Here is a 23,022-nt window from a genome sequence, read left to right as displayed (position 1 = left end):
GTGAGAAAACAGTATTGCAGCGAGCATGTCACAGGATTCACGTCAAGATGTGTAAGCGTTGCAGCATGTTACGGAAAGACAGACAGACCTCTTGACAGGTGGGCAGACGAAGCAGTCGATGTCCCAGAAAGCTTGTGACGGATTCCCCGTGGAGGCCTCAGCCAGCTGGTGCTGGGAGTGGCCGGGGCCCCGCCGCAGGCAAGAAGCGGAGCATCAGGTGCCCCCCAGGAAAAAAGAGCTTGGCGGATCCACTGAGCTTGTGATGGCCAATCCTGTGCCCCTGGGATCCCGTGCCCAGCCCCGCCATGTCCGCGCCGGGAGTGCCCTCCAGGGTCCTGTCCGCTTGGTGTGGTACAGCCTCGCGGCAGGACCGCACGCCTACGGTGGCGAAGGACGCAGCCGAGTGGAGAGGTGGCGTGCGCCTCTGCGTGTGCGGGTCAGCCCCAGCCCCTGCGGATGCCTGCGAGGTCCTGACCCTGCAGAGAACCATGAGGGCCTGTGGTGACCAGGCCAGGCTGGCTGCGTCCGGGGCTGAGCCCCGCGCCCGGGGTTGGCCGTGCGGGGTGCCCAGGCTTTTACGTGACAGTCAGCCGCACGTGGGTGTCGCACACACGAGGGCTTGTCTGCGTGGCAGCGTGGAATACACCTGAGGGCAGTGTTGTCGGGGAAGGAGGTGGCCCCGCTGCTGCCGGCGCCCCTGAACCTTGCTCAGGTTCAGGCCCGGAGCCGCTGAGCGCCCTGGCTGCGTGCGAAGGAGGCGGCAGAGGTGGAAGCTTCCGGAAGCTCTAAAAGTCAGCCTCACTGGACTTGGGGTTTGGGTGCTGGGAGATGGTGCACCCCTTCGCCGGGGGGCAGGCAGCCGGAGGCATCCCCTCCCTGGACAAGAGTCCTCTGGGCCACGGCTCCAAAATCAACCCTGGATGAGGTGGGAACGCTGCTCCTGCTGGACGAGGGACAGCTATACCATTTTCTGGTTTAATTCAAATTCCTGCTACATGAGGGAGGGAAGGGTGAGGATTTCAGAAATGATGCAAAAGCTTTTGAAAGAAAACATCCTTTCCCTCATTGAGTGCAGAACTTGGCAGTCACTGCCGGGGAACCAGCTGCAGAGCAGACAGGCCTGGAGGCACCGGCCTGGGGGCCTGGGGCATTGGGCTGCACTGAGCTGCCCTGAGGGTGGCGGGGGGCAGTGTTGTGTGTCCCGGTGGTGCAGTCGTGTTTCACGTCACACCCTTGTGACTCGTGGGTGAGGGAGGGCAGGGTGCCGGCCGTGGCAGAGCGGGGCCAGGCCCTTTCCCTGTGGATTGAGAGGAAAAGACACAGAACCGCAGGGGTGTCCGGGGCGCTGGCCCGTGTCCCGAGGGGCACTGTCCTCCCCAGCGGCCGTGGCGTCAGGTTCCCGCTGAGAGCTGGGGTAGGGGGGTTGCTGGGGTCTCAGCTCTGGCCAGGCTGTGCCGCCCCCCCTACCCCCCACCCCATGACTGTGCGGCCTCTTGTTTTCCAGGTTCTGTTTGGATTCTGCCAGGCAGACCCGACAGAGACTGTCCATCAACTGGTCCAACTTCAGCTTGAAAAAAGCCACCTTTGCTGCCCACTGAACGAGGATGCTGGAGAGGGCGGCGCGGCGGCCGGCCCGGCCCCTCGACGAGAGCCTGCTGCTCGGCCGCGCTGTGAGCTCGTGTGCGTGTTGTCTGTGCGTGAGCCGGACGAGCCGTCCCCGCGCGGCCGGCCCTCTGCGTCTCGCCCCTTCCCGCCACCTGCCCCCGGGGGGCTCCGCCCAGCTCCGCCCGCGTCCACCGATGGCCCGGGCGGGCGGGCCCGCCGTCCTCCACAGTCCACTGTCCAGAGTGTCCACGTCGCGCGTCCGTGTCTGACCCCGACTTGTAGCCAGCTTGTGTAAGACCCCGCAGAACGAGACCGTTCCGAGCAAACACCCACCAGTACTCACACCATGAAGTCTGTAGAGTGTACAACTGTATTAACACGGAGCCTGCCTGGCTACTTTTTTAACATATTGTTAAGTAATATTAAAATCATGTCTTTCTTTTTGAAAGATGGAATACATTAGTACAGCAGGAGACCTGGTCTGCTTGCTTTGTGCCGGGGTCGGGGGTCAGGGGTGAGTGGGCGTCGCCCGCGCGTCTCAGCCCTGGTATCCTCCCTGCCCTCCATCCCGCGGGGCCCGGGGCTTCCACGCACCGCCGGCCTGGCCGGGCACTCCAGGCCGTGGGGGTCGCTGGAGGAGGGCGGGGGCGCTGCAGGGCCTGGGGGCGGGGCTCTGGCCGCGACGCGGAAGCTGGAAACGTCTCCTGGGGCGCCTGTGAGCAGCGCTGGCCCCGGCTCCCCGCACCCCCTGCAACACTAGCTCCCGCTGCTCGCGGCCCCCGGGTGACACGGCTTCCACGCGCGTCCCTGAGGGAGGGGACGCGGTGAGAACACGCCTCTGAAAACAGCTCGGTCTGGCTCTTCGCTGGCGAGGTGGGGGCCCGGCCCCGGCGGCGTCTGACGATCCCCGGGGCGTCCAGGGAGCAGCCCGAGAGGAGGCGGGCGGCTCAGAGCGCGGGCACGGGGCCGCCGTGGTCACCACGGGAGGCCTCTCTCACGGGCTGTGCGGACGGGACCGCGGTCTGAGCCCCAGACCAGGCCCGGGGGCAGGGAGGAGCTCACGTGGCTCTGCTGCTGGGGCGGCCCTGACCGGGGTCCAGGGTCCAGGAGGGGCCAGCGGTTGCGGGGAGAGGCGAGGGCAGCAGGCAGGGGCGGTTTGGTCACGCGGCGGGCAGGTCTTTCCTGGACGTCGGATGGTCGGACAAAGGGAGAGACTGAGGTGGGGGCTGTGAGCACAGAGGGGGGTCCTCAGGGAGGCGCAGACCCCGCTGCATCCCTGGACCCCAGCAGGGCGGGGCGCCTCCCCTCCCGGCTGAGCTCAGACCGGCTGTGCCCCCCGTTCCCTGGGTGCCCCCCACCTTCCACACCTGCTCCGCCCAGTGGGCCTGCCCCATCTGAGCCTTCAGACCCCTGGAAGCCGGCTGACCCACAGGACCACCCCTGGCGTTCCTGGTCCTCAAGGGGGCGTCTGGGGAACAAGAAAGAGGGTGGATTCAGGCCCCGGGAGGCGGAGAGGCCGGGGAGAGGCCGGGTCCTCTCCGTCACTGCACTTGGAGCTGGGGCCACGGGGCCCAGGCCTGCGGAGGGAGCCTCACGCGTGCCCAGCGAGGTCACTGCTCAGCCTGGACCCAGCCTCGGAGGGCCTCGTGCTGGTTAGAGGTGAGTGAGCTGTAGATGAAGTAAACTGATGGCGGCTGGAAGAGAAACAGCAAACGGGGCTTTTATTGAAACCTGCCGCCTACACACTCATCCCATTAAGGAACCGAAATGTGGTGCTTGTCAATGTCATTAACGCATTCTTTCTTTAAAGAGAAGAACATCGCACATTTCATACTGTTTTACTGTCTTCAACACGAAACCTCTAAGTCATCGCAGAGACGACAGGATGGCAGTGCCTTCCTGCTTCATCTTCACGATCAGGCAGTCGCTGTTCCTTTGGGATCCACCATCCAGTGTTAGGGGAGACAGCGGTGTGGGGCAGGAGAAGATTCGGAACAGCCTGAGCTCTGAAGGACTCGCTCCCCAAACGGGACGCCTGGCAGAGGCAGGCGGGCGGGCGGGCACCGTGTGGTGTCGGCCACGGGCTGAGCGTGGCTGTGACTCCCGACGATGGGCAGGAAGAGTGGCCGCAGAGCTGTGCTCCTGCCGTCAGCAGTTGTGAAACCAGGGCAAGGTTTTACGCACTGCTCCTGGATGTTGGAACAATGTTTCCTGAGGGAAGGGCCCCTACTTCCTGCCTGGAGGCAGCTGCACACCTGGATCTACCGATCTGTGCACGAGCGGCATAAATTCCATAAGCCCAGGGGGGCATTTCCACCACCCAGGGCACAGAGACCAGGGAACACGCGGGCACTGGCGTGGAGTCCTCCGTGGGGTCTGAGCTCAGCAGTGGGGTTCTGCTAACCCCTGGGTGGAATCTAAGGCCGAACACAAGCCTCAGAGGAGCAAACCAGTCCTAAGTATTCACTTCGCTGCCTGCCGGAACAATGCCCGACAGACTTAAACAAAACTGTCCTGCATGACAAGGTACAGTTCAAAGTGTTAGGATCCAGGCCGTGCCAAGAAGGAAACTGTAAGCCATAAGCAGCCGCTGCTGCTGCTAAGTCACTTCAATCGTGTCCAACTCTGTGTGACCCCACAGATGGCAGCCCACCAGGCTCCCCCGTCCCTGGGATTCTCCAGGCAGGAGCACTGGAGTGGGGCGCCATTGCCTTCTCCAGCCATAAGCAGAAGAAACGTCAAAAAAGCACCAGAAACGGAGCCAAAGACAGTGAATCTGCCGACAAGAACCTTAGCAGTCATGTTGAGATCTCACGACTGTGCTCAAGCACATAGGAAAACGTAAACGAGATGAAGAACTGGAAGCTATAAAAAAAGACCCAAATCCACAGGGAGAAAAACTGTGTCCAAAATGAAAAATACCCAAGATATAAGTAACAGCTGATTGGAAACTTTGGAAGGGAATAACTGTGGACTCAATGACAAACAGAAACTATGAGAAATGAAAACTGACGTTTCCAGTCCTGTGGCCACTGCTGAGTTTTCCAGATTAGCTGGCATTTGAGTGCAGCACTTTCACAGCATCACCTTTTAGGATTTGAAACAGCTCAACTGGAATTCCATCACCTCCACTAGCTTTTTGTTTCTAGTAATACTTCTTAAGCCACTTGACTTTGCATTCCAGGATGTCTGGCTCTAGGTGAGTGATCACACCACTGTGTTTATCTGGATCATGAAGATCTTTTTTGTACAGTTCTTCTGTGTATTATTACCACCTCTTCTCAATCTCTTCTGCTTCTGTTAGGTCCATACAGTTTCTTTCCTTTATTGTACCCATCTTTGTATGAAATGTTGCCTTGGTATCTCTGATTTTCTTAACGAGATCTCTAATCTTTCCCATTCTATTGTCTTCCTCTATTTCTTTGCACTGATCACTGAGGAAGGCTTTCTTATCTCCTTGCTATTTTTTGGAACTCTGCATTCAGATTAGTATATCTTTCCTTTTCTCCTTTGCCTTTCACTTCTCTTTCCTCAGCTATTTGTAAGGCCTCCTGAGAAGCATTTTGCCTTTTTGCATCTCTTCTCTTGGGGATGGTTTTGGTCACCACCACCTACCTGTACAGTGTTACGAACCTCCATCCATAATTCTTTACGCACTCTGTCTACCAGATCTGTTCCCTTGAATCTATCTGTCACCTCCACTATATAATCATAAGGGATTTTTTTTAAGGTCATATCTGAATGGCCTAGTGGTTTCTAAGTTTTCATCCTAATCCCAAAGAAGGGCAGTGCCAAGGAGTGTTCAGACTACCACACAATTGTGCTCATTTCACATGCTAGCAAGGTAATGCTCAAAATCCTTCAAGCTAGGCTTCAGCAGCACATGAATTGAGAACTTCCAGATGTACCAGCTGGATTTAGAAAAGGCAGAGGGACCAGAGGTCAAATTGCCAACATCCACTGGATCATAGAAAAAGCAAGAGAATTCCAGAAAAACATACGCTTCATTGACTATGCAAAAGCCTTTGACTGTGTGGATCATTCTTCAAGAGATGGGAATACCAGACGATCTTACCTGCTTCCTGAGAAATCTGTATGCAGGTCAAGAAGCAACAGTTAGAACCGGACATAGCACAGACTGGTTCCAAACTGGCAAGAGTACGTCAAGGCTGTATACTGTCAGCCTGGTTATTAACGTACATGCAGAGTACGTCATGGGAAAGGCCGGACTGGATGAAGCACAAGCTGGAATCAAGATTGCCAGGAGAAACATCAACAACCTCAGATACGCAGATGACACCACCCTTATGGCAGAAAGCAAAGAGGAACTAAATAGCCTCTTAATGAAAGTGAAAGAGGAGTGAAAAATCTAGCTTAAAACTCAGCATTCAAAAATCGAAGATCATGGCATTCAGTCCAGTCACCTCATGGCAAACAGATGGGGAAACAATGGAAACAGTGTCAGACTTTATTTTGGGGGGGCTCCAAAATCACTGCAGATGGTGACTGCAGCCATGAAATTAAAAGATACTTGCCCCTTGGAAGAAAAGTTATGACAAACCTAGACGGCACATTAAAAAGCAGAGACATTACTTTGCCGACAAAGGTCCTTCTAGTCAGAGTTATGCTTTTTCCAGTAGTCATGTATGGATGTGAGAGTTGAACCATAAAGAAGTCTGAGTGCTGAAGAATTGATGCTTTTGAACTGTGGTGTTGGAGAAGACTCTTGAGAGTCTCTTGGACTGCAAGGAGATCCAGCCAGTCAGTCCATCATAAAGGATATCAGTCCTCAATACTCACTGGAAGGACTGATGCTGAAGCTGAAACTCCAATACTTCGGCCACCTGATGTGAAGAACTGTCTCACTGGAAAAGACCCTGATGCTGGGCAAGATTGAAGGCGGGAGGAGAAGGGGACGACAGAGGGTGAGATGGTTGGATGGTACCACCGACTCGACGGACATGACTTTGAGCAAGCTCCAGGAGGTGGTGACGGACAGGGAGGCCTGCGTGCTGCAGTCCATGGGGTTGCAGAGAGTTGGATGCGCCTGAGCTGAAGTGATGCATTAGTTTTCTGGGGCTCCCATAACAAAGTGCCACAAACCACATGGCTTAGAAATGTATTCTCCAGGTTCTGGAAGATTTAAATCTAGATTTCAGGTGTTAGCAGAACTGGTTCCTTCTAGAGGTTGTGAGGAGAACCCTCTTCCTTGCTGCACTCCCAGCTTCCTGTGGTCACTGGTGTGCTTGGTGTCCTTGGCTTATCCATACATCAGTCCGGTCCTGGCCTCTGTCCCCATATGGTGTTTTCTCTCTCTCGTGTCTCTCTCTTGCCCTTTGCTTATAAGGACGCAGGTCACTGGATTTGGAGTCCACCCTAATGCAGCAGGACATCACCTTAGATTACACCTGCAAAGACCCTCCCTGTTTCTAAATGAGGTCACATTCACACATTCTGGAGATTAGGACTTCAACATTGTTTGGTGAACTTATTTTTGGAGGGAGACACAATCCAACTCAGCAGGTTTTCTTAATCAGCTTTTCCATTTGCTGAAAACATACAGGAATACCACAGATGTTTCATACATTCAGACATCTTTGTCTCTTGAGATTGTTGACTTCCCGATTAAACTGTTTTCTGAAGGCCCCTGAGGGTTTTCTACATACACCATCTGTCATCTGTGAGTAGGGCCAGTTTTATTTCTTCTTTTCCAGTTTTTCTAGTCTTCACTTTATTGCCCGATTGCTCCTGTACCAGGGGGAACTGCAGGAATAAGTGAGCACCTTGCCTGATGGGGCCCTCCTCAGGGAGAGCACTCAGCATGTCATCAAGTGGAGAGTTGGCTGCAGGTCTTCCGGACACACAGCTCTGTCAGACAGAGGACACTGCCCTACTCCTCGTTTGCTGGGTGGTGGTGGCGTGAGTGGGTATTGAATTTTGTCATATGCTTTTTTTTGCTTCTGTTGAGATGATTATATGGATTTTTTTTGTTTGGTCTGTTGTTATGGTGCATTATTTTTTTAATGTCAAGCAATCTTATATTCCTGTAATAACTGCACTTGGTTATGTTTTTAGGGTTTTTGCCTCTACGTTCGAGAGTCATCTGTCACTTTCCTTTGTGCCCGATCTTCCTCACGTTTCAGTGTCATAGAATGAGTCAGGGCGCACTCCTACTTGGTCTCCTGAGTCTGTAGGACATTGCTATGTCTTTCTTAGACGTTAGGAAGAATTCACCAGTGAGTCACCTGAGACTCTAATTTCCTTTGTGGAAAGACCTTTAATTCCAGCTTCAGTCTATGTAAGTGACATAAGGCCGCTCAGGTTTTCTGTTTGTTCAGTTTTAGGAAGCTGTGTGTTTGAAGGACTTGATCATTTCATCTAAGTTGTCACATGTATCAGCTCCATAAACTCTTCATAGCGTCTCATCTGTTTAACATCCTAGAGATCTATAGTGATGCTCTTCTTTGACTCCGGATTTTAGCAATTTACGTTTTCTTTCTTCATCAGTCATGCTCTGGGCTTATCGGTCTTATTACTGTTTAAAAGAACTAACTCTCGGCATTGATGATTTTTGTCTGTTATCCATTTCATTGATTCTGCTCTTTTATGATTTCCTTCCGTTTTCTTTGGGCTTAATTTGCAGTTCTTTCGCTAGCATCTTGAGTTGAGCACTTGGATCGTTGAAGTCTCACCTCCCTTCATCCTAATACACACCTTCGGCGCTGTTACACTTCCCCTGGTCACTGCTTTCGCTGTATTCCATAATTTTTAGCAACTTGTATTTTTATTTATACTCAGTTCAAAATATTTCCAGTTTCCATTGTATTTATTTTCCCCATGGATCATTTAGAAATATGCTGAGTTTATTAGTTATCATTCTGTTGCTGAATTGTGGTTTAATCTCAGTGGTCAGCAGTCACAAATTCAGTGATTAGGCTCTTTGGAATATTGTTGTGACTCACTAATTTGTCTCTCTTGGAAGCATTCCGTGTACACCTGAAAAGAATTACAGGTAGCGCTTGTTGAGTGTAACTTCCATTCTACATATGAATTAGGCCAGGTAGATTATTTTGGTTAAATCTTCTATTCCTTACCGATTTTTTTCCCTGCTTCTTTCAGTTACTGAGAAAGGTGTGTTAAAATCTCCAACTATGATTATGTATTTAGTTCTTATGCTTTATATTGCTATTATTATTAGCTCTGTGCAAATCTGGGTATATTATATACCCCTGATAAATTCACACTTTTATCGTTGTGTGATGTTGATCTTTATTTCTGGTCATATTTTTTGTCTTAAAGCACACTGTTCTTGGTTGATGTTGGCGTGGTGTGTCTTCATCTTTTCTGATGGGCACACAGGCAAGACTTATTTTTGTCCACTGTGACAATGGTCGTTATTCAGTCAGAGGATTTGGTCAGTTGATTTATTGCCACATATGTTGGGATTCTTATCCCCAACCAGGGATCAAACCGCAGGCCCCTGCATTAGAAGTAGAGTCTGGGGGCTTCCCTGATGGTCCAGTGGCTAAGATTCCACGCTCCCAATGCTGGGGGCCCAGGTTCCATCCCTGACCAGGGAACTAGATCCCACGTGCCACAGCTGAAAGTTCACAGGTCACAACTAAAGGACCCGAATGCTGCAGCGAAGGCTGAAGACCTGCGGTGCTGCAACCGAGACCCGGTGCAGCCAAGCAAATAGTTAAAAAAGTAGAGAGTCTTAACCGGCGGACTGCTCGGGGAATCCCTCTGTAACTTTTTAAGTATTTCCGTCACTGCTTCGGTGGTTTCCCTAGAGATTATAATATGCTCCTGTGATTCATCAGTCTACTATAAGTCAATGCAGAGGCCTTATAACCTGTAAGTGTGCAAGTTGCTTAAGCCTCGTTGTTGACAATCGTCGTTACTGTCAACAATCTGCTCCCCCACCTAAAAGTTCTCGCGGTTGTTTGCATGTCTGAAAACCTTCAAGACATTATTGTTTTAAACAATCAGTAGTCATCCATGTCTACTCATCCCCATGCTCTGCCCTCCTTTCTGTATTTTTATCCAGAATTACTTCTGACCAGCCTCAACAATCTCCATAGTATCCTTATTTCTTTTAGTACCATCTGCTGCATATACTCCAGTACTCTTGCCTGGAAAATCCCATGGACGGAGGAGCCTGGTGGGCTGCAGTCCATGGGGTCGCTGAGAGTCAGGCATAACTGAGTGACTTACCCTTCACTTGTCACTTTCATGCATTGGAGAAGGAAATGGCAACCCACCCCAGTGTTCTTGCCTGGAGAATCCCAGGGACGGGGGAGCCTGGTGGGCTGCTGTCTATGGGGTCGCACAGAGTCAGACATGACTGAAGCGATTTAGCAGCTGCTGCTGCATATGCACCTGGTGAGCCTGTACTTGTGTGGCTGTGTCTTCACGGTGCCTCTTCCCCCACGTGTCTAGAATTTGTTACTGTATAGTGGACTCTGGATTCTGTTACTTGTGTCTGAAGAAAAATGGGTTTTGTCCAGCAGGCCTGTGGATTACTGGTTGGCTACCTAGAAGAGGGCGACGTTTTCGTTTTGCCCTAAGATGTCAACTTTACTCCTAAAATGTGGCCCCTTGAGGGTTTCAAAGGAAAACCGAGGATGCAGCTACCCCTTCTAACCCTGAGGGACAGCCGCTGGGGCCTCTGCTCCGCCCGTCCTGCCGTCCAGCCCTGTCCCTGCCGCAAAATTCATAGAGTCTTACTCTCAGCCCCTGCCCGGTTCAGGATCAGCCAAGGATCTGAGTGCTCCCCTCCTGTGGCTCCTTTCTCTCCAAGAAGCGCTTGGGTGTCTGCCAAGTCCCCAGCTCCTGAGGACAGAGGCTCCCCGTGACGCTCGAGACCGACGGCTTCCAGTCAGGCTCGTGGACGCTGGAGGGGGCGTGGGGAATCCCACAGAGGAATGGACACCTCAACTCCCCTGGGAGGAAGGCAGAACCGGAGAAAGAGACCGCATGCACTCGCGTGGCGGCAGCTGCTCCAGGCGGAGGGGACTGCAGACCGTGGGCCGGGGGCCAGCAGCAGGGGGTTCATATCCCAGCTGTGTCCCCTGCTGCTGTGATGCCTCCCCGCCTGCACTGAGGGCGAGAGGAACCCCTAGCCTCCTGGCTCTCCTGACGGTTAGCAAGGTGATAGGCCCCGTGGCCCTGCGCTGCCCTGCAGGGCTCTCCTTTGCACTCAGCCTGTCCTCGACTCCCGTCTGGGCTGGACGACTGGGCTCTTCAGGCCCCAACAGGCAACAGTCTGCAAGCATGTCTCCTCGGCAGCTAACTGAGGCCCAGGTGGAAGTGCGGCCAGGCTCCTACACCCCAGTCCCCCACACACATTCAGGGCAACCACTTAGCAAGTCCCTTTATTACAAAATCGTCACATGATCACGTGTTCAATTTCTGGGGGTGTGGCGAACACTAGGGCAGCGCAGCGAGTCTCAATGCAGCTCAGTGCTCAGCTCCACGACTCCCAGGAGGCGTCGTGCTGGCCGGCGAGAACGCCCATGGCTGTCCACTCGTGGCCTCTGCCTGGCCGCTTGGGAGACCAGCTCCAACCCCTACCTCTGCCGCCAGCCCCACCGCAAGTTCCCGCTGACCCGAGAGTGGCCGAGACAGAGGCTCAGAAGTACCCCCAGCCTGTGCTGGGGGCCCCGATCCTGATGTGGGGCGCACCCGCCACCGGGCTCACTGGCAGCACTCGGCCACGTGCTTGAAGAGCTCCTCGCCCTGCTCGTCGCTGAAGCACCGCAGGCAGTGGGGGCACTGCAGGTCCCCCTGGCCTCTCTGGGTCACTCCCGAGCACCCGCCCTCTGCGGCGAGGTCCAGCCACTGGGATCCCGTCCCAGGCCTCCGGCCACCAGCTGCCACAGGCTCCGAAGCGTCGGTCTCTAAATACCTGGGAGATCTGCTCCCTGTGTGAATCCGGCAGGAGACTGGCTCACGAGAATCCTAGAAAAAGGCAGGCGTCCGCTCCCGAGGCTGGTTTCGGCTCCAGCGTCTGGAGCCGCGTCCATCGCTGTGCAGGACCCGCACCTTTGCTCTGCCTGGGGCCGAGGCTCGAACGAGGACGTGCCAGGGACGACTGAGGGGTCCGGACCCCCCGCCTGTGCCCACGAGGGGGCCACCCCATCACGCGGCACGGAGGGGCCGTGTGCAGGAGCTCCCAGTCGGGGCACGAGCTCAGGACAGGCCGGCGGACGCCACCCTCCGCGCGCACACAAATGCCACCAGGAGCACACAAATGCCACCAGGAGGTTTCCGGGCACTGGGCATGGCGGCCCTGCCTGGAGCGGAACCGAGGCCTTGGCAGCCGCAGGAGAGCTCGAAATGCGTGAAAGAGAAACGAAGACGACTCCCGCCCCGGGCCCGAGGAAACCCCGGCTGTACCTGTCTCCAGGACGCCTGGCGCTGCAGCGAGGCCACCTGCTCCTCCAGCTCGTGGATGCGGCTCTGCGCCCGCTCCCTGTCCGCCCTCTCCGACGTGAAGTCGTCTTTGTAGGCGAGGATCTGCGAGAGGGCACGCCCTCATCAGGAGGCGGCGGCCCCGCCCCCCGCGTCAGGAGGATGAAGCCCGTCCCCCTATCCCCTCAGGAGGAGGAGGAGGCCCCGCCCCCCGGCGTCAGGAAGAGGAGGCCCCGCCCCCCGGTGTCAGGAGGAGGAAGCCCGTCCCCCTATTCCCTCAGGAGGAGGAGGAGGCCCCCCCGGTGTCAGGAGGAGGAAGCCCGGCCCCCTATTCCCTCAGGAGGAGGAGGCCCCGCCCCACTATCCCGTCAGGAGGGGGAAGCCCGTCCCCCTATCCCCTCAGGAGGAGGAGGCCCCGCCCCGCTGCGTCAGGAGGAGGAAGCCCGGCCCCCTATCCCGTCAGGAGGCGGCGGCCCCGCCCCACTATCCCGTCAGGAGGAGGAAGCCCATCCCATCCCTTCAGGAGGAGAAGGCGGCCCCGCCCCCCGGCGCCCACGCTGTGGCCGCACCTGCTGCTCCAGCATCTGCACGCGCTCCAGCGCTGCGTCCCGTGCGCTCCTCGCCGCAGCCAGCTCCCGCCGCGCCTCCGCGCAGTCATCCATCTTCTCCTCCAACTGCGCGTTGAGCCGGGAGACCTCCTTCCGCATCAGCTCGGGCTCCAGGGGGACTTGCAGGCCCTTTAGCTGTGCGTGGAGCCCCCTCACGTACTCGTCCCTGCTGGCGTCGTAGCGCTGCCACCTGGCATTGAGGTCCTCGACCTGGGGGCCGGAAAGCGCCCTCGAGCCCGCCCGGAATACGAGACCCGTCCCCACGTGGAGGCCGGCTGCGCCCACTCTGGACGGGGGTGGGGGGGGGGCGGGACGGGGGGAAGCACCCGGACGCGGTGACGGCGAAGTCGCTGCCTGAACGCTGGATTGACAGTGATCCCTGCACCTCATTTAGCAACACGCGAATTAACTTCGGAGTGGAGGACAACCGGATGTGCTCAACACGTCCTTTTGGGCAAACGTGTCGGGCCTTTGGGGACCCTGTGTATCTGCCGAAGCGACCTCAGGGCAGGGGAGACCCCTGGGCATAGCAAGGGGAGGCCCCTCACCCGCTCGGCCCGAGTGCGATCTCAGACACTCACGTGAGTCACCTTCTGCCTCAGCACCCGGTTCTCCTCCCGTAACTTCTCAACCACCGCGTGCACAGAGGCGTCCCCTTCCGTACACTTGGGCTGCACAAGAAAGGGACCAGAACCCGTGTGACCGCACCTTCCGTGCGGGCACCGAGTCGCAGACGGCCCTGCAGCCGCCCTGCCCCTGCAGCAGGTGCAATGGAGACAGGAAAGGACAGGAGCTTCCAGAGGGGAGGGTGGTCCTGGCCCCGCCCAAGCCCACCCCACAGAGGGGCCAAGCCTTGCACCGTCTCCACGCCCGAGACCGCCCAGCATCACAGGGCTGGGGCCAGGGTGGAGTTGGGGCAGGAAGCCGAGCTCGCTGTAACCAAAGAACTTCCCGGCCCAGGGCCCATGGCCGCCAGGAGCAGACCCCTCCTTCGGGCCCGCTGTCCCTCCCGTTGGGTGTGTCAAGATGACCATGGTCAGCTTCAGGGGCTGACTGTCTACAACAACCTCCCCTGGGATTGCGAGGCTGGTGGGATTCACCTCTAGAAGCCCAGGCGTGCTGACCCAGTCCCAGCAGGGTGGGCGGGGCTAACCGAAAAGCCATCAGAAATTCAGTCATTTAACAAACCCGATGGATGGCGGTGACATTTTTGTGAGAATTCCCCTCGAATGACAAAGGAACTGCGTGTGCTAACCTGGCGGGCTTGGGAAACCCCGCTGACTCGGCCAAGACCAGCGCTGAGAAATGACGCCTGCTTAGAGCCTCAGCCCAGGCCAACCACGACCGGCTTTCAGATCCCCAGAGAGAAAGGGCCCCATGACTCAGAATCATACGAGTCCACGGCCTGCCCGGAGAGCACTCTGGTTTCTCAAATGTGCCCTGTTCTTTCTGAGGTTCCTTTTTCATGGGATTCTCAGACCGAGGCCCTCCCCCACGCCCGGCCGAGCTGCTGCTAGGGGACTGCAGGGCTCGTCCCAACAGCCCTACATCACAGGGTGCGGTTCTCGACCAAGCTGTCAAGCCCCTGCACCACCACGACCCCACAGCCCCCGGAGGAGCCCCCTGATTTCTCAGGTGGGGGCTTCCTGATGCTGAAACCCACCCACTCCCCTGCACCCACACTGCTCTCCCCCCATGGGCCCCGTCCCAAGTAGCTCCAGGCAGGAGGCACAGCACCAAGCGGGGCCCCGTGTCCTCCCTGCCCAGGCCTGAGGCCCCATTCAGGGCCACCTCCCCACTGGGCCCAGGGGCAGCTGCAGGTCCGCTCTCCTGTGACATCCTGCAGGCCCCACCGTCCTAGAGGAAATCCCCAGAAGGGCGGGCGGCCAAGACCCTCCCCGTGGCGCAAGGCGAGGCCTGCTGACCCCAGGGCCTACCTCGGGGCTCTGCTCCCCCGCGGTCCCCTGTCCCCCCTGGCGTTCATCCAGACACTTGGCCAGATGCTGGCACATGTGGGCCGTGGCAGCCAGGGTCCGCCGCAGCTGGTGGGTCTCGTCGGCCAGGGAGCGACACAGGACGTGGCTGGCGGCCCGGGCCCGCTCCTTCTCCGCCACACTCCTCCGCAGCAGGGCCACCTCCTTCTCCCGCTCGAGCCCCGGCTGGCTCAGGAGCTGCTGCGCCTCCCGCTCCTTCTCCTCCAGCTGCTCCGAGAGTCTCTCGATTTCCTAAGGGGAAGATTTAAAAGCACAACTGATCTGACTGCAGTTGGAGAATACTCTTGAGAGTCCCTTGGACTGCAAGGAGATCCAACCAGTCCACCCTAAAGGAAATCAGCCCTGAATATTCATTGGAAGGACAGATGTTGAAGCTGAAACTCCAGTACTTTGGCCACCTGATGTGAAGAACTAACTCACTGGAAAAGACCCTAATGCTGGGAAAGACTGAAGGCGGAGGAGAAGGGGACGACAGAGGATGAGATGCTTGGATGGCATTGCTGACTTGACAGACATGAGTTTGAGCAAGCTCCAGGAGTTGGTGATGGACAGGGAGGCCTGGCATGCTGCAGTCCATGGGGTCGCAAAGAGTCGGAAACGACTGAGCAACTAAACTAAACTGATCTGACTGAAAGAAGCAGCATCAGAAATAAACATTCACAAAGTGAAGACAGGCACAGACGCCCATCTGTACGGGCGTTCATTCGGAGGCTGGCTTCTGGATGGATGATTAACTCAGGAGTTTCAGCCCCAAAAGTTATACCTGAAACGTCATCTAAAATTCCGATTTCAAGAGCAAACTCGTAAGGTTAGATTTTACATCATCAAATTACTAAGTGTGGCAATCGCAAACCTCTTGAAAGAAAGAGCAGAAACTCCCCCGCGGTGGGCAACCCCCAAAGCCACGCCCACGCCCACGTTCTCACCCTGACACCTGGGAACGTGACTTCATTTAGCTCCAAAGAGCTGTTCAGTCCGTGAGGATGTAATTAATTAAGAGGAAGGCATGCTGGATCTGATGGACCCTGATCCAACGTCCAGTGCCCTCATAAGAGGCGAGTATGGACACGTAGAAGAGGCTGCGTGTGGCGAAAGGCAGAGACTGGACTGTCCACACCCAGAGGACGCCAGGGTGCCAGCAGCCACTGGGAGCTGAAGAGGAGGACCCGCCCCACACCCTGGTTCGGGGCTTCTGGCCTTCAGAGCAGCGAAGATCAAGGATCTACTGCCTTTGTGCTGTGCACACTAGCTCATGCCCAACTCTGTGATTCCAGGGACAGCAGCCACCAGGCTCCTCTGTGCATGGGGTTCTCCAGGCAAGAGTACTGCAGTGGGTTGCCATGCCCTCCTCCAGGGGATCTGCCTGACCCAGGAAGCCCAAGTCTCTTGCGTCTCCTGCATTGGCAGGTGGGTTCTTTACCACCAGCGCCACCAGGAAGCCTGCCTATTACTGCCTTAGGCCACCCAGCTGATGTTAGAACAGCTCTGGGAAGCTAGTATCCCCGACCACAGTCCTTTAGATGCCGCTGGCTTTCAGCACCCCCAGTTGGGTTCTGCACTCGGCTCTGTGCTGTCCCACTTTCAGAGTAACGTCCACCGTAACGAGCATGCGAGGGAGGTGCAGCAGGAGGAGCCCGTCCATCCTACATGGGGGAAACAGCTTCTGGAAAGCCAGGGTGGAGACTGAGCATGCACGGGGAGCGTGGCAGGGAGCATCGGAGCTCCGCTCACGCTCACGCTTACACGAGGGACCCAGGACCTCCCCTCCACTACTCACAATCTGGCCAGGGGTCTCGCCAGGGTGCTGGCACGCGTCTGTGGCACGTGTATTTTGCACTCAGGGGTCTGACAGCACTGTCCTGGTGCCCTGCTTTTCTGCTCCTTGGTAAAATACTGTGTCCCACAGCAGCGCACAACCTGCCTGTTCTTTTCAACTACAGCCTGGAGCTTAAGCCAGAGTGCAGGCTGACCAAGCACACGCCTCCAGCTGGTGTGCCTCGTGCAGACACAGCCACGGGATACATCCCTAGAAGGTGCGTCCCGTGCAGACAAGCCACGGATACATCCCTAGAAGGCGCGCCCCGTGCAGACACAGCCACGGGATACATCCCTAGAAGGCACGTCCCGTGCAGACAAGCCACGGATACATCCCTAGAAGGGGTGCCCCGTGCAGACACAGCCACGGGATACATCCCTAGAAGGCGCGCCCCGTGCAGACACAGCCACGGGATACATCCCTAGAATGCGTGCCCCGTGCAGACACAGCCACGGATACTTCCCTAGAAGGCGCGCCCCGTGCAGACACAGCCACGGGATACATCCCTAGAAGTCTCACGGCTGGGTCTGCCCAAGCCTGGGGTTAGGAAGTAATTGTGGGGATTTCCCTGTTGGTCTAGTGGCTGGGACTCCAAGCTCCCAATGCAGGGGACCTGGGTTCCATTCCACGTCAGGGAACTAGATCCGACATGCTGCAACTAAGACCCAGCACAGCTAAATAAATAAAATATTAGAAAAAAGAACTGATGGGGTGGACCTAGAGGCAATCATACTAAAGTCAGAAAGAGAAAGACAAATACCATATATCACGCATACGTGGAATCTAAAATATGACACCAGTGTTCCCACCACACAGAAACAGAGGACACTCTGTGGTTGCCCAGGGGGAGGGCGAGTGGGGAGGGCTGGGGTGGGAGTCTGGGATTAGGAGAGGCGGACAATTAACAGAGAAGGAGCAGACAAGGCCCTACTGTGGAGTGCAGGGAAGTGTACTCGGCATCCTGCGGTAAACCACACGGGCAAGGATACGAAAGAGTATACACCATATACATACACACACATGCATGGGCTTCCCTGGTGGCTCAGATGGTAAGAATCCGCCTGCAATGCAGGAGACCTGGGCCAGGAAGATCCCCTAGAGGAGGGCATGGCAACCCACTCCGGTATTGTTGCTCGGGAAATCCCATGGACAGAGGGGCCTGTCTACACTTTATGGGGTTGCACAGAGTTGGACACGACTGAGCGACCACACACACACGTATGTATACATACAATGTTTTATATATATATGTATAACTGACTCAATTTGCTGTATAGTAGGAATTAATGAAATACTGTAAATCAGCTATACCTCAATAAAAGTAAACAACTGGGGGACTCAGGAGCACGGCCAGGCTCTGGGTCCCTCCCTGGGCCCAAACCCACATCCGTGAGGCGAGGGCTGCTCCCCCAGCATCGGTCATGCCCCATCCACAGATAACCCCAGCCCGTGACGGCAGTGCGCTAACCAGGTGACCAGAAAATACTCTGAAAGCCTCGTCCTCGTTCTCTCGGGGAAGTTTTTTCGCGCACCTTACAGGATCTATTTCTCGACCAGGGATCGAACCCAGGCCCTTGGCAGTGAAAGCACAGGGTCCTAACCACTGGGCCACCAGAGCTCCCTCAGGGAACTTTAAGAGCACCCTTTTCCCCATTTTCCTCGGACTTTGCTCTAGAAGTGAACAGAAAGACAAGAAGGGAAACTCCATTAGAAGAATCAGTCGGCCTAGCTCTCTTGGGAAAGGCCTCGGGGAAGGCCAGGGACTCACTCATGAAGGTGGCGAGGGGACAGCAGGTGGCCGTGAGGGCAGCGGGCGGGGAAGTGAGGTCAGGCCCTGGCAGATGGGCCATGTCCAGCACCAGGTGGACGGGAAATCAGGACTGGCGACAACGGGTGTGACAAGCACCAGCGGATCAACTTCAGCAGCAGGGCTCTTGCCCAAAGGCGTCCGATGCTGGCGCGCCATCAGCCCATCATGCCTCACTGCCCTCTGACCTCACGGGCATCACAGCCAAGCCGGGCAAGGCCTGTTCTTGGAAGGCCACTATTTCATCCTTCCTTTGGGCCCTGATGACCTCACCGCTGGGCTGAAGGAGGAAAAGAGGCCTCTCTCTGGACCTGGCCAGAGGGCATCAGAACCTCCTCCCAACACACAACCCTCCAGCACCAGGCCGGCCCTGCAGGCCCCGTCCAGGGCCTTCCAAGCCTGTCCACACAGCTGGGGCCGCCGGCAGGTGCCAAGGCACTTGGTCTGGGTGAGCCACAGAAGGTGAAAGTGAAGTCGCTCAGTCGTGTCCGACTCTTTGCAACCCTGTGGACTGTAGCCCACCAAGCTCCTCCTTCCATGGGATTCGCCAGGCAAGAATACTGCAGTGAGTTGCCATTTCCTTCTCCAGGGGATCTTCCCGACCCAGGGATCAAACGCAGGTCTCCCGCACTGCAGGCAGACGCTTTAACCTCTGAGCCACCAGGGAAGCCCAACCCTGATGGGAGGGCAGGCTCTCTCTGCAGACTGTCCCGGCAGCACTGAACCTAAAAACACAAGCCCAGACCCAGTTCTCGGCCTTGGACTGTGTTCCTTAAAAACTGGCCACTTTTGAAGGCCTACCAGCCAATCAAGGCCCCGTCCTGTGCTTTCCTGTGGGAAATACGGCAGGGGCTTCCCTCCAAGGGGACACAGCCCAGGCCAGCACGGCCCAGCCTCCCCGGGCGCGTCTCCCTGTCCAGCAGCACAGCCCTGCGGGGATCCTGTCGCTGCCGGGGGACGGACGTGCCTGAGGACATCGACCACACGTACCCAACTGCACCGAGTTCCCCTCCCAGTGGCTCAAAACCAAATCTGGAGGAATCACTGAGAGCACAGAGCCCTGTCCTGCGGGGACAGTCACCTCCCTGAAAAGCTAACTCAGGTCAGAAGCTGTGACTTCAGCAGGAGCGCCTCTGTCCTTGTCTCTATCTGATACGGAAGAGTATTCACGTAAAACAGAAGTGTTTACGTGTCCTGTATGTGAAAGATATCAATATACATAAACAAATATGCATGTTGTGAATGCAGACAGAAGTCTGTACGCGACACCAGTGCAGGCCAGGCCCCGTGGGGCCAGCTTCTAAGGCTCACGGGGGTGAGTGACCAGGAAGTCAGTGACCGTAAGGAGGCAGCGGCACCGGCTGCCCTGGCCTCTGCCTCCACCTCCTGCCGCCCCCTCACATCCTCTGTGAGGCCGGAGGACTTCGGGCAGCACCTCATCTGCAAGCGTCCTGAGCTGCTAGATGGAGACAGGCCGAGCAACAGCGCAGCAGGAGGTCCCCCGGCTTCAGGGGCTCGTGGGGTTTCCCAAAGACGCTCCTCGCCGCACCCACCCCAGGAGGAGGCCAGGAGGTGTCTGCGAAGAAGACCGGGGGTGCCGCCTCAGGACCGGGGCCCCTTCTCCACCTGCTGACGACACAGACCCAGAGCACCGCACCTGGCCGACGAGGGGGAGGACTGCTCGGATCTGAAGGACACAATGGCTTGATGTTTTGTCTTAAAAATCTTCCTTCAAACATCAGTTTAGAAATGACCTGGCTCCGGCATCCCTGGTGCTCCACAGCTTAAGAATCTGTCAGTGCAGGGGACACGGGTCTGACCCATGGAAAAGACCCCCACATGCCATGGGCCAGCTAAGCCAATGGGCTGCAACGATGAAGCCCGCCCGCTCCGAACCTGAGCTCCACGGCCAGAGAAGCCACCGCAGCGAGAGGCCTTCACCCCGCGACGGAGAGAAAGGCCAGAGCAATGAAGAGCCGGCACAGCTGTAAACAAACGCCCAGAAAGAAGGACCGACCTGGCTCACGTGCAGACTTGCCACATTGACAGCCTCACCGCCAGGAACCAGCCAGCGCCTGAGGAACGAGGCAGGCCACTGCAGGCTGCTCCCCGTCCGCCAAGGGCCGCCTGACCTACCGCCCCACAGCCGCATGCAGACCCCAGACCCCTGCAGCCCCCAGGTTTTCAGCACTTGTTGCTCTGAAGTGGGAGGCACACTGGCCCGTCTGGCCACGTGTCCCAGTCCAGTTCGTAACCGTTAGAAACTGCACGCATCACACCGTCTCCGCCTCCATCTTCACGGGGTGTCTTATAAGGATACCAGGCACCGGGGGCCCACCCTAGTCCAGGAAGACCTCACTTTATCACACCTGCAAAAGCCGTACTTCCAAATAAGGTCTCAGTCGCTCAGGCATCTCCAACTCTTCGCAAACCCATGGACAGCAGCACGCCAGGCCTCTCTGTCTTTCACCATTTCCCGGAGCTTGCTCAAATGCATGTCCACTGAGTCAAAGATGTCATGCAACCATCTCATCCTCTGCCACCCTCTTCTCCTGCCTTCAATCTTTCCCAGCATCAGGGTTTTTTCCAGTAGGTCAGTTCTTCACATCAGATGGCCAAAGTATTGGAGCTTCGGCTTCAGGATCAGTCCTTCCAATGAATATTCAGGACTGATTTCCTTTAGGATGGACTGGTTGGATTTCCCTGCAGTCCAAGGGACTCTCAAGAGTCTTCTCCAGCACCATCAATGCTTCAGGGCTCAAGCCTTCTTTATGGTCCAACTCTCACATCCATACATGACCACTAGAGAAACCATAGATTTGACTACAGGAACCTTTGTCAGCAAAGTAATGTCTCTGCTTTTTAATATGCTGTCTAGGCCAGTCATAGCTTTTCTTCCAAGGACCAAGCGTCTTTTAAAAACTTTCATGACTGCAATCACCATCTGCAGTGATTTTGCAGCCCAAAAAATAAAGTCTCTCATTGTTTCCATTGTTTCCCCATCTGTTTGCCATGAATGAAGTGATGGGACCCAGATGCCATGATCTTAGTTTTTTGAATGTTGAGTTTTAAGCCAGTTTTTTCACTCTCCTCTTTCACTTTCATCAAGACTCTCTTTAGTTCCTCTTTGCTTTCTCCCATTAGGGTGGTGTCATCTGCGTATCTGAGGTTGTTGATATTTCTCCCAGCAATCTTGATTCCAGCTTGTGCTTAATCCAGCCCAGCATTTCACATGATGTACTCTGCATATAAGTTAAATAAGCAGGGTGACAATATACAGCCTCAACATACTCTTTTCCCAATTTGGAACCAGTCCGTTGTTCCGTGTCTGGTTCTAACTGTTGCTTCTTGACCTGTATACAGCTTTCTCAGGAAGCAGGTAAGATGGCCTGGTATTCCCATCTCTTGAAGATGATCCACACAGTCAAAGGCTTTTGCATAGTCAATGAAGCAGATATTTTTCTGGAATTCCTTTGCTTTTTTATATGATCCAATTGATGTTGGCAATTTGATTTCTGGTTCCTCTGCCTTTTCTAAGTCCATCTTGTACGCCTGGAAGTTCTTGGTTCATGTACTGTTGAATAAAGCCTAGCTTGAAGGATTTTGAGCATTATCTTGCTAGCATGTGAAATGAACAATTGTGCAGTAGTTTGAGCATTCTTTGGCATTGCCTTTCTTTGGGATTAGAATGAAAGCTGACCTTTTCCAGTCCTGTGGCCAACGCTGAGCCTTCCAAATTTACAGACACATTGAGTGCAGAACTGTAACATCATCTTTTAGGATTTGAAATAGCTCAGTGGAAACTGATCACCTCTATCCACTAGCTTTGTTCGTAGTGATGCTTCCTAAGGCCCACTTGACTTCGCATTCCAGGCTGTCGGCTCTGGGTGAGTGGTCACGCCATCGTGCTTGTCTGGGTCGTGAAGGCCTTTCTTGTGTAGTTCTTCTGTGGGTGCTTGCCACCTCTTCTGCTTCTGTTAGGTCCACAGTTTCTGTCCTTTATTGTGCCCATCTTTGCATGAAATGTTCCCTTGCTATTTCTACTTTTCTTGGAGAAATCTCTAGTCTTTCCCATTCTCTTGTTTTCCTCTTTCTTTGCATTGTTCACTTAAGGCTTTCTTATCTCTCCTTGCTAGTCTATAGAACTCAGAATTCAGATGACTTTCCTTTTCTTCTTTGCCTTTTATTTCTCTTCTTTTCTCAGCTATTTGTAAGGCCTCCTCAGACAACCATTTTGCCTTGTAGAATTTCTTTATTTTGGGGATGGTCTTGATCACTGCCTCCTGTACAATGTCACGAACCTCTCCGTCCATAGTTCTTCACACACTCTATCAGATCCAATCTCTTGAATCTATTTGTCAAATTTCCATTGTATAATCACAAGAGAATTTATTTAGGTCATACCTGAATGGGCTAGTGGTTTTCCCTACTTTCTTCAATTTAAGTCTGAATTTTACAATAAGGAACTCGTTATGTGAGCCACAGTCAGCTCCTAGTCTTATTTTTGCTGCCTGTGTGGAGCTTCTCCATCTTTGACTGCAAAGAATATAATCAATCTGATTTCGGTATTGACCATCTGGTGATGTCCACGTGTAGAGTCGTCTCTTGTGTTGCTGGAAGAGGGTGTTTGCTATGACCAGTGTGTTCTCTGTTAGCCTTTGCCCTGCTTCGTTTTGTACTCCAAGGCCAAACTTGCCTGTTACTCCAGGTATCTCTTGACTTCCTACTTTTGCATTCCAGTCCCCTATGATAAGAAGGACATCTTTTTTTGGCGTT

The 23,022-nt window shown here is 55.2% G+C and overlaps 2 protein-coding genes across 5 annotated transcripts in view; one reads left to right on the top strand and one right to left on the bottom strand.

Moving 5' to 3' along the window:
* Positions 1 to 2,078, top strand: part of FAM193A (family with sequence similarity 193 member A) — a 148,441-nt gene extending 146,363 nt beyond the window's left edge. For all 3 annotated transcript variants that reach the window (XM_024993744.2, XM_024993745.2, XM_059887866.1), the window contains exon 21: positions 1,505 to 2,078. In XM_024993744.2, the coding sequence (XP_024849512.2) occupies positions 1,505 to 1,598 (94 nt within the window). In that variant the 3' untranslated portion in view covers positions 1,599 to 2,078. The remainder of the gene's footprint in view (positions 1 to 1,504) is intronic.
* A 1,231-nt stretch (positions 2,079 to 3,309) lies between these two features.
* TNIP2 (TNFAIP3 interacting protein 2) overlaps positions 3,310 to 23,022 on the bottom strand; it is a 35,745-nt gene continuing 16,032 nt past the window's right edge. The window contains exons 2-6 of one of the 2 annotated variants that reach the window (XM_005208225.5): positions 14,567 to 14,854; positions 13,211 to 13,300; positions 12,591 to 12,839; positions 12,007 to 12,126; positions 3,310 to 11,568 (exon numbers count right to left, since the gene is read on the bottom strand). In XM_005208225.5, the coding sequence (XP_005208282.2) occupies positions 11,305 to 11,568; positions 12,007 to 12,126; positions 12,591 to 12,839; positions 13,211 to 13,300; positions 14,567 to 14,854 (1,011 nt within the window). In that variant the 3' untranslated portion in view covers positions 3,310 to 11,304. Of the gene's footprint in view, positions 11,569 to 12,006; positions 12,127 to 12,558; positions 12,840 to 13,210; positions 13,301 to 14,566; positions 14,855 to 23,022 lie in introns of both variants that reach the window. The other variant, NM_001244591.2, reaches the window with a different exon arrangement.

The sequence above is a fragment of the Bos taurus genome, chromosome 6, assembly GCF_002263795.3.
Source record: "Bos taurus isolate L1 Dominette 01449 registration number 42190680 breed Hereford chromosome 6, ARS-UCD2.0, whole genome shotgun sequence".
In the NCBI taxonomy this organism is placed as follows: Eukaryota; Metazoa; Chordata; class Mammalia; order Artiodactyla; family Bovidae; genus Bos; species Bos taurus.
The sequence above is the reverse complement of the archived record's forward strand: the minus strand, read 5'-3'. Positions and strand labels throughout refer to the sequence as shown.